Here is a 10,622-nt window from a genome sequence, read left to right as displayed (position 1 = left end):
AAAAAAAAAAAAAAAAATGGGTAAGGGAGCTCCCCCTGCAGCTGCTTCCTTCACTTCCTGGTCTCTCCCTGGGAGAGGCAGGGAGGATGTGCAGAGGGGCTTGGGAGCTGGGTCTTCTGGGGGCATTGCTGATAAATAGATGAGGAGAGCGGGGTCCTTCCCAAGATGAACACGGTGCTAAGGGGTGATCCTGTGAGTTTTTGCTTAGCAGTTGCAAGGCTCTGAGGTCTGTTTCCACTAAATAAATAAAAATTTAACATTTCTGGGGAGTGGTACATGCCTAACAGTGGGGATGTCTGAGGAGCCTTTGAGGGTCTCCTCTGTACCGTGCTTGCTTCTGCATAGAAGTCCTATTCCCTCTCCACAGTGCAGCCAGATCCACCTGCCAACCTTGTGGTATCAGCCATACCTGGAAGGCCTCGCTGGCTCAAAGTCAGCTGGCAGCACCCTGAGTCCTGGGACCCGAGTTTCTACTTGCTGCAGTTCCAGCTTCGATACCGACCTGTATGGTCAAAGGAGTTCACGGTGTTGCTGGTAATTCATTTCCTTTGTTTGGAGATAATGTTTCACCCTGTCGTAGCCTCTAACTCATGACAATCCATCTTCCTTAGCCTCCTAAGTTCCCAAGTGCTGTAACTAAAGTAGAGAGTCTCCATGCCCAGCTGATCTAGATCGAAGCAGGAAAATGCATGCCCCTAGGACTGAGGGGAAGGAGGAAAGAAGTAAAGTAGGTTCTGCTGGTCCAGCTTTGCCCCTCCCATCCTTCATAGTCTCCAGCGAGCCATTTAACTTGATGAGTGGTGGCTCTGTCTTTATAAAATAAGACTAACAATGCCAGGCCAGACTCCTGACCCGCCTAAGAAGAATGCTGGGTTTTGTCACCTACAGTGACTTCAGAATGCTTGAGAAGGACTCCACCTCAGCCCCTGGGGTGGGTGAGCCTCTGCCAAGCGGAGAGCGGGGTGGTCTAGAGTGCCCTCTCCCTGTAGCATTGCCTCACAGAGGCCACTGGGACTCACCATGTCTCCATCCTCAGCTCCCGGTGGCCCAGTACCAATGTGTCATCCATGATGCCTTGCGAGGAGTGAAGCACGTGGTCCAGGTCCGTGGGAAGGAGGAGCTTGACCTTGGCCAGTGGAGCGAATGGTCCCCAGAGGTCACGGGCACTCCTTGGATAGGTACCTGGGTCTACGTGGAGGGAGGATGGGACAGCTTTCAGCTTGTGAGTCTATCAGCTGTCTTGCACTGTATGGCAAAGCAGGCTAAATCAGTCAGTGCACGCTCTTCAGTTCAGTTCATTGAGAAAGGGCTTCATTCAGCCCAGGCGGCCTTGGAACTTACTTTGTAGTTAACATGACCTTGAATTTCTGGTTTTCCTGCCTCCATCTCCCAAGTACTGGGTCATTCTGTGTGCCACAATACCTAGCTCTATTTGCCCAAGTCTGGTAGCTCCTGTGTGTGTGTGTGTGTGTGTGTGTAAGGTCAAGGTGCTGGCTGCCCATGTGTTTGATGGCAGAGCTCACTGGGTTTCTCCTTACACACTACACGTCAGTAGGGAGCGGGTAAGGGCAGAAGGATGGGAGGAGCTCCAAAGGATTATAGGCATGGTTAATTGACTAAGGCTATTTATCTTCGGAAATCAACCAATAATGCTGTGAGGGACGTAATGAAATCTCTCAAAGCACGAGCACGGTCACCTTTCACAGCTATGACAAAGCTCTGTGTTTGAGGTGATGCAGAACATCACTGCAGAGAAGGGATGACAGACCCGAAGTGCCTACCTCCGGATGTGGAAGCAGAGAGCAGGAGAGTAGACTTTGACAAGGGTGTACCCAGTGACCCGCTTCCTCCAACTAAGCCCCACCTCCCAGTTTCCATCTCCCAGTATATCGAACTATGATTCCAAGTCAGGTGTGGTGGTGCACGCCTTTGATCCCAGCACTTGGGAAGCAGAGGCAGGTGGATCTCTGTGAGTGAGTTTGAGGCCAGCCTGGTCTACATAGGGAGTTCTAAGACAGCTGGACCTACAGAATGAAAAGCAACCATGACAATAATTTCATCAAGAGATTAAGTCACAGCCAGCATCTCCCTCTGTGTAGTTCATTGTGTTAAGATGAAGCCTAGGCGGGACATGACTTTAACCCCAGCACTTGGGAGGTGGATCTCTGTGAGTTTGAGGCCAGGCTGGTCTACACAGAGAGTTCCAGGACAGCTAGAGATACAGAGAAAAAACCTGTCTAGAAAAACAAAAAAGACGAAGCCCACAACATGTGAGTGTTGAGTGTATTTCAATCCAAAACTAACAACACGCTTCTGACAAAACAGAAATTCCAGGGCGACTCAGGGGAGATAATAATGGTAACACCAGTGCCTTCTTCTACACAGTATGGACACACACACACACACACACACACACACACACACACACACACACACGGTTTTTGTTAGAGTCCTAGCCCCAACTGTTTCCTTTGCTGTGCTATGGAACTCAAAATTTTATATATGATAAAGTATTCTACCACTGATCTATATCCTTGGCCTGGTCCAGAAACAGCTTCTTTAAAAGTTTCTTTTGGCTAAGTGTGGTGGTGGCAAAGGCACTCTGTGAGTTCAAGGACAGCCTGATCTACATAGTTAGATCCTTTTTCAAAACAAACAACTACAACAAAAACCCAAGGTTTGTTTGTTTTTTATTGTGGTACAGTGTGCATGGCGTAAAATTTACTTTTAAAACTCTTTTGCAGGAGGTTTTTGAGAAGGGCCTCATTATGTTTTCTGACCTTGAACTCTGTTTTTTACATGGCCTCCTGATTATAGGTGTGAACCACCATGCCTTGTTATTATAACTGTTTTTGTTTGTTTTGTGTTTGGAGGCCAGAGGTCAATCTGCTGTGCTGTTCCCTGTATACTCTACCCATTGGGTTTTGCTATAAGAGTTCCCAGTGGCCTGGTACTTGCTGAGTGGGCTGGGCTGCCGGGGCAGAGAGCTTCTGGGATGCTCCTGGCCCACCTCCCTAACCATCTGCCCCAGTGCTGAGATCACACAGCCAGCCTCCCTCCCATGCCTGTTCTGTTTTTCCTAACACGGCCAGCCCTGTTTTAATCGTTGTTCAGTGGTGTTAAGTACATTCGTCGTGCAGCCCATCACTGTCCACCATCTATCTCCACATCATTTGCATCTTGCAGAACTGGAATCCCTCCACCTTGAACAGTTACTTCCCATCCCCGTCCCTTCCCTAGCTTCTAGGACTTCCATCCTACTTACTGTTTCTGAGTTTGACCAGTCAGTCTATCCTACTTTCGGTTTCTGAGTTTGACCACCTTAAACACTTCGAGTAAGTGGATTGTAAGGAAACCTTTTGTGTCTGACTTATCTCACTTAGCACAGTGCCTTCAAGGTCCATTCAAACTGTTGTATGAGCTAGAATTTCCTTCCTGTTGGAGACTGGGGAGTGTCCCATTGTACACAAACATCATGCTGCATTTCCCCAAATTTGACTGTGGACGCTTGGGCTGCCTCTGCCTTTTAGTGTGTGGCTGATAAGAGACAGGGTGTTACTATTTCTGGCCTAGAATGCACAGTGTAGACCAGGCTGGTCTCAAACTCATAGAGATCCACTTGCCTCTGTTCCCCAAGTGCTGGGATTATAAAGGTTCCACTTTTCCTTCAACTTATCAAAACTGGCATTCTGTCTGTCTGTCTGTCTGTCTGTCTCTCCTCCCCCCTTCCCATGTGTGTGTGTGTATGTGTGTGTGTGTGCATGTGCTTGCATCAGGAGTTGGAAGCCATGCACATAATACAGTCATTTTATACTTCAAGAAAACCTTTATAACTCCCTGTCATAGTCCCTCAGAGGGGACCTTGGGCAGGAGGAGGCACTTGGTCTAGAAGCCCACTGCCTCAGTTTCCCTGCTTTAGGAAACAAATTGACATGGGAAAGTGGGGGAGGGAAGTCCAAGCCCACACCCCCTTGGTAGCTGTGGCCATCTTGCCTGGCTTAACGTCCTCGTTTCTTTGGAGGTCAACTTCAGCTCTGATTCCTTTTACAAGTGAACAGGTTGGGGTGTCTGACAATTTGTCCTCTCCTTTTGGGGCTTCAGCAGGAGGTCACAGTAACTATCGGGACTGGGGATGCTCCAGCAAGCAGAGTCCCCACAGTCTGGACTCCGCCAGCTACAGATGATTTTGATTCTCTCCATAGAACCCTCATGGGGCTTTTGTGGGTTCAAGGGTTCTGGGTTGCAGTCTCTGCTCTGTCCAGCTCTCTCCTTAGTGCACCTCCTCCACTCTCTTCCCCCTGTGCCTTTTCTGCATTCTTCTCAAATCTTCCATTCCCTGTGCCTCCACCTGCAGCTGGCACACAGTGCTTATTTGGTGTCGAATGGACGGTCATGGGTCCAATAGCTGGCTCTGTCCCTTGTTACTATGACTTTGGGGAAGTACCTATCTCAGCCCCAGTTTGGTTATTTGTCACTTAGGAGTACTAACACCTGCCTAAAAAAAACAAAACAAAACAAAAAAAAACCCCAAACTCAGCACCTGCCTCCCAGAGCCTTGAGACTTCAGTGACCTGGAAAGTGGCATTTATAGAGCAGGCTGTGAGCTGGCTGTTACCCAGGACTCTACTCCTCCTGCTTCCAATCTCCCTAGTGCTAGGATTATAGGAGTGTCCCCCAGGCCGGTGCCACCCTGCCCAATTTATACAGTGCTGAGGGTCAAACTGAGCTACACCCTTAGATCCAAAGCCGATATTTTAAAGCTTTTAAAACTGTTCACTGTTGGAGCCAGACAAACTTGGTTTAAGCCACTTTGGGAGCTGAGGGGGTGCTTTCCTGGGGAGAGACAGAAGACTGTCAGGGCTTGCTGTCTGCCAGCCTCCGTCCAGGTTCAGGGAGAGGGAAGTAGGCAGTGATGGAGCAGGGCACTTGGTGTTTTCTGGCATGGGACACATTTGCGTGGGCACACACATAAGTATGCACACACTCACACACATACACGTGGGGGAAATAAACATGCAAAGTTATAGCTTTGCCACTTTCTACTAACTTTGAGAAAGTTACTTTCCCTTTCCTTGCCTCAGTTTCCCCCATCTTCACATGTTTTAAAGATGTATTTGTTTTCAGTATGTGGTGTGCATGTGAGTGTAGGTTTGGGGGTCAGAGGAGACCTTCCAGACCAGGATTCTCTCCTGCCCCAGAAGCTCGGGGTGGTGTTCTGGCTTATGTGAGGCATCTTACTGGCACCCCCACCCCCATATTGATTTATTTGTTTTAAGTTTTATTTGATGTGTATGGGTGTTTTGCCTGCCTGTATGTCAGTATGCCACATGTGCAAGTGCTCTTACCTGCTGAGCCATCCCTCCAGCCCCACTCCCCATCTTTAAAGTGAGGATTCCAGGCAAGTGTGATGGTTCACATCTGTAATCAAGCACTTGAGAGGCTACAACAGGAGGATTGCTGTGAGTTCCAGATTGGCCTCCACTTCAGAATGAGACCCTGCCTCAAAGATCAAAACAGCAATGACAAAAACACTGGGCATTGTGTCCTGTGCTGGTAATCCCAGCACCTGGGTGACAAAGGTGGGAGAGTTAACCTAAATCTGGGGGCAGCCTGAATTATACAGTGAGTTCCAGGGCAGTTGAGCTAAAATTATGTGAGATTTTGTTTCAAAACCAAACATCAACCAAAAACAACAACAAAAAACAAACAAACAAACAAAAAACAAAACAAATACCCTTTCACCCACACAGAACTTGTGGGGAGCCTGGCATGGTGTTTTACACTTGTAATCCCAGTATTTAAGAAAATTGAATTTACTGGGTAGTGGTGTCACACACCTTTAATTCCAGCACTCAGGAGACAGAGTCAGATGGATTCTGTGATTTCAAGGCCAGTCTGGTCTATAGAGGACATCCAGGGTACACAGAGAAACCCTTTCTCACCCCCTCTCCCAACAAATAGAAAATTTAAAAAAATAAAAAATAAAATTGAATTCAAGGTCAAAGGTCAGGCTGGTCTACATAGTAAGTTCCAAGCCATATAGGCTATGGAGAGGCCTTGTCTTCCAAAGCCAATCCATCCATTCACACATGTACACAGTCCTAGTGGGACTCAATGAGGCTTGTTGCCAGGGTTCTGAGACCTGTAGGGCAATAGAAAGGTTTTTAAGGACTTGAAAAAGGTTCCATGTGATGTTGAACTTGTCTGGGTCTGGGGAACCTCTGGGCCGAATGGCCATCAGTTCTTGGACCTATTTTTCTATTTACTGCTGCTGTCATCTCCTGGTTTTAGCTTTGTTTTTGTTTGTTTATTTGTTTGTTTGTTTGTTTTCGAGACAGGGTTTCTCTATATGGCTGTCCTGGAACTCACTTTGTGGACCAGGCTGGCCTCGAACTCAGAAATCTGCCTGCCTCTGCCTCCCGAGTGCTGGGATTAAAGGCGTGCGCCACCATGCCCGGCTTGGTTTTAGCTTTGAATCTAGCAGCAGCCAACCACATGCTCTATTGTCCTTTATACACCCTTCTGTACACACCCTTCTGTGGGTTGAACTCACATTATGCTAAGTTGGGAGGAGCACAAAGGTAGGAGGTGCTGGATCCTAGCCACAATTAGAAGTTCAGTTCTGGGTTAATTTGCTTTGTGAACTCAGACAAATTACTTCCCCTCTCTGGGCCTTCTTTCAACACCTCCAGGGTTGCTGTGTGCTTGTCTCTCCTTCTGGAGCCCATTGGAAATTCTCTCCCAATCAGTAACAGGTCACCCTGTCCTCTGCCCCTTAGTGATATGTTGTTCTCCAGAGTTGGGGACGCTGAAAGTCTTATACTTGGTGGTATTTTTAACTTCTTAGTGGAAAAAACGCTGAGATTCTGAGTCATTCCATCCCTTGCCTGGTGAGGTTCAGAGCTGGTCCCTCAGGCCCCATTCTGGGCCTGCCCTCAAGTTTGATTTCTGTGGAAGGCAGTTCCCATGAAGGGAGTGGCCTCCGCCACAGCTGTCCCTGACTCCTTTTTATCAGGGTGTCTGGCTGATCCCAGGCACGAGTCACTTCATATATTTTATTGCAAAAAGGCAAACTCAAGGAATTACTGTTCAGAGTGCCCCTATCTTGCAATGTGTACCACCCTGGCCTTTCCCTTTCTCTCTCTATATATACTTTGCAATATATAACATATGATAATATAAACGAGTTTTAGAAACTTTGGATCAAAGCATGTGGTTTTTTTTAAATACGTTATAGTATACATATATCTTCAGAGATTTTCTTTTTTTTTTTTTTTTCGAGACAGGGTTTCTCTGTGTAGCTCTCTGGCTGTCCTGGAACTCACTTTGTAGACCAGGCTGGCCTCGAACTCAGAAATCCGCCTGCCTCTGCCTCCCAAGTGCTGGGATTAAAGGCATGCGCCACCACGCCCGGCCTTCAGAGATTTTCTAAAGTCCATATTTTGAAGTATTTATTTATTATTTTAAAAGATTTATCTCATCTTTTTTCATTGATTTTTTTTTTTCATTTTTATTGTATGTCTCTGGGTGTCCTGCTTACACCTATGGCTGGGTGCCATGTCCATGCAGTGCCTGCAGAGCTGGTCAGATGGACTGAGGAGGCATGGGAGTTGCAGAGGCTTGGGAGCCACCATGTGGGTGCTGAGAATCAAACCTGGGTCTTCTGGAAAAGCAGCCAGTGTTCGGAACCACTTAAAACTTGAAGTTTTACTTTTTTGTTTTTTGTTGTGTTTCTGAGACACCATCTCATTGTAGCCCTGGCTGGCTTGGGATGCTCTAGGAAGACCAGGCTGACTTCTATTTCCCAAGTTCTGGGCTTAAAGGTGTGTTCCCTGAACTTTTATTTTTAGTAGATACAGAATAATCAGGCATAGTTGTGGGAACATGTAATGTTTTGATACACAATTACATCATGCAATGTGAAACAGTTTCTTTTTTTCCAGGCCACTGTGTAATATGGCTTTATCATAATCGACATAGCTAGTCCCCTAGTGTTGGAGAGTTCTGGATTCTTAGCATTCTGCTTTAAAAAAATATTATGGATTTTATTGAAAAAATTTTTTTGAGACAGGATCTCCTCTGTACCAGCCTCAAACTTGAGGCACTCCTCCTCTGGGCTTGCTGAGTGTTAGTGAGGGTTACAGGTGGCACCATTCCCCGTGCACTGGGATGCTCTGGGTTGCTCTAACTGGGTTCCAGGGTCCATGAGTCACTAACCCTTCCTTCTACCAGCAGAGCCCAGGACCACCCCAGCAGGAATCCTCTGGAACCCCACACAGGTGAGCTTGTCCCCAGAAAGGGCCAGGGCATGCACTGCCCCAAGTCTGGTTTCAGTGCCAGCTGGGTCTTCCAGAGATGTGGCCATCAAGTGCCATTTGCCTGGCCCTGGTGGCTATTGTTTCATCCCGAGGTCTTTGGATACCACTGACAGCTAGCTTAGTCTGAGACCAGATTCAATTTATCTTAGCCCTCCCCTGTGGCAGCCTGGTATCATGAAGCATTGGAAAGCGGATTATGGCTGAGGCTGCTTAACAAATTCCCTTACTAATCCAATTTCCCACCTCTCTCCTGAGTGGTCCTTAAATCCCTCAACAAGAAGCTGGAGTCTTTGTTCTCTGCTCCCAAAACACAAAGAAGGAAGCAGGGGTCTGGGCCTCACACACAGGGCAGTGCAGGGCTTGTCCTAGAAGGGATGTCCTCAGGGGGCTGTCCTTGTGGGGCTATCTGGTGTCTTCACAGGCAAAGGCAGATGAGTCCTTACCTCTCTCTCAGGTGGAGTTCCAGGTAGGTCCTAGGGGAACTGACACTAGCTGAGACTGGCCACCCATTCCACTGTGTGGGTGAAATCTCTCAGATCTAGAAGCAGACGGTAAATCCACCTGGACTCAGAAATCTACCCACCCCACAGCTGGCTAGGGCGAAGTGCAGGTGGGGTGCTAGGACCGGCTCTTCCTGGGAGGCTACCACCGTGCCTGGCAACAGACCTCACAGACAGTGGCTGTGTTTACTGAGCACATCCTGTGTGCCTTTGGCAGAGACATGAGTGGAAAGAACCCCACCTGGCACAGGGGAAGTGAGCACACAAATAACACCAGTGACAGACAGGGGGTCAATGAAGGTCGGGCACAGAGAGGCTCAGTCAGGACGCAGAAAGGAGGTGGTGGCTTTGTGGAAGATGTGTAGGAGTCCCTATGAAGGCTGATGATGAGGGTCATCTCTCCTAGGTCTCTGTTGAAGACTATGCCAACCGTGAGGATCAGTACGAAGGTTCTACAGAAGCAACGAGTGTCCTTGGTAAGCATTAGTGTCTTGCTATTCCTCTGGCCTGCAGAAAAGCTCTCACTTGGACACTTAGCAGCTGATCAGAGGCAATGGTCTTCCATTGTTTTATTTAAGTCTTTGCAGTACTGGGGACTAAACCTAGGTCCTCATGCTAGGTGAACCTGCCACGGGTGAGCTACAGCACCAGCTTGCCTGTCATTACTTCATATGCTCACTTGCCGTTGTTTGCCAAGATACGGTGAGGCCCGTGCGAAGAGTGGCACAGATCAGGAAGCTAATGCGGTCAGTCCACACGGTATGGCTGAGTAGACTATGAGCGTCATTGCTGGAGACCGAAACAGAGCATCCGTGGAAGGAAACCTGTTTGCACAGCTGCCCTGGCTCAGCCAAGAGCGAGTGGCCTCTCTTTAGGGACTCGGCAGGAAAGGGGCTCAGGAAAGGTAGACAGAACACTCTGGCCAGGAAGGGAGATCTGTGGGGAGTCCTGCAGGAGGAGGGACATGGCATGTCTGTGGCTTGACTGCCAAGTTGGGAATAGGCCAGAGATGACATCCCAGTGGAGAAATTGCTTCCAAATACTTATTGAAAGCTCCCGAGTCTCCCTGACTCGGTCCCAGTGACCACCACAGAGTCCTAGGAGCCTCCGTCTCTCATGTGCCTTCTGCCTGAAGCCTGGGTAAAGGATAACGGGAAAGCTACTCTGAGCGTGAATGCCCTTTGGCTGGCTGCAGTGGGCATCAGCCCCATATGAGCCCTTGAATGGTGCAGTCTCCCTCAGTCACTGTGGGAGGAGTCGGTGCAGTGCCTCTTCAGAGTTCTGCTGCCATCCAGGGATGCTCTGTTTCTAGTATCTGCTGCCTGACTTTCTTTTCCCTCTTTCCTTCCATTTGTCCTGTCCCCTTCCCCCGTCCCTTCTTTTCTCTATCATTCCCTTCCCCTGCCCACAGCCCCAGTGCAAGAATCCTCGTCCATGTCCCTGCCCACATTCCTGGTAGCTGGAGGAAGCTTGGTGTTTGGGTTGCTTCTCTGTGTCTTCATCATCCTGAGGTGAGAGGGGCCCTGTACTGTATTGTACTGTACTGTACTGGCTCTGGGCTGTACTCTTGCATCTTAGCTTTCATAAGAACCTAAGGAACTTTGCTCATTCATTTCTTCATTCAGCAAATGTAACTTGCTGAGTTCTGGGTCAGGTGCTGCAGGAGGCCAGGGGACAGGATGGGTACTGTGTAGTGAGGAAGCCAGGCCCTGACAAGGAAGTGCTGACATGGGCAGAGCTATAGTAGCACAGCCATGGGGAGGAGGAGGAGGAGGAGGAGAGGGAGGAGGAGGAGGAGAGGGAG

The 10,622-nt window shown here is 48.6% G+C and overlaps 1 protein-coding gene across 2 annotated transcripts in view; it reads left to right on the top strand.

The window, feature by feature from the left end:
- Window positions 1-10,622, top strand: part of Il6r (interleukin 6 receptor) — a 45,423-nt gene that overhangs the window by 28,818 nt on the left and 5,983 nt on the right. Inside the window, exons 5-9 of one of the 2 annotated variants that reach the window (XM_021158566.2) lie at window positions 368-534; window positions 1,037-1,178; window positions 8,236-8,279; window positions 9,225-9,294; window positions 10,230-10,329. In XM_021158566.2, the coding sequence (XP_021014225.1) occupies window positions 368-534; window positions 1,037-1,178; window positions 8,236-8,279; window positions 9,225-9,294; window positions 10,230-10,329 (523 nt within the window). Of the gene's footprint in view, window positions 1-367; window positions 535-1,036; window positions 1,179-8,232; window positions 8,280-9,224; window positions 9,295-10,229; window positions 10,330-10,622 lie in introns of both variants that reach the window. The other variant, XM_021158565.2, reaches the window with a different exon arrangement.

The sequence above is a fragment of the Mus caroli genome, chromosome 3 (genome assembly GCF_900094665.2).
Source record: "Mus caroli chromosome 3, CAROLI_EIJ_v1.1, whole genome shotgun sequence".
NCBI lineage: Eukaryota > Metazoa > Chordata > Mammalia > Rodentia > Muridae > Mus > Mus caroli.
Note: the sequence above shows the minus strand (reverse complement) of the source record. Positions and strands in the feature narration are given on the sequence as shown.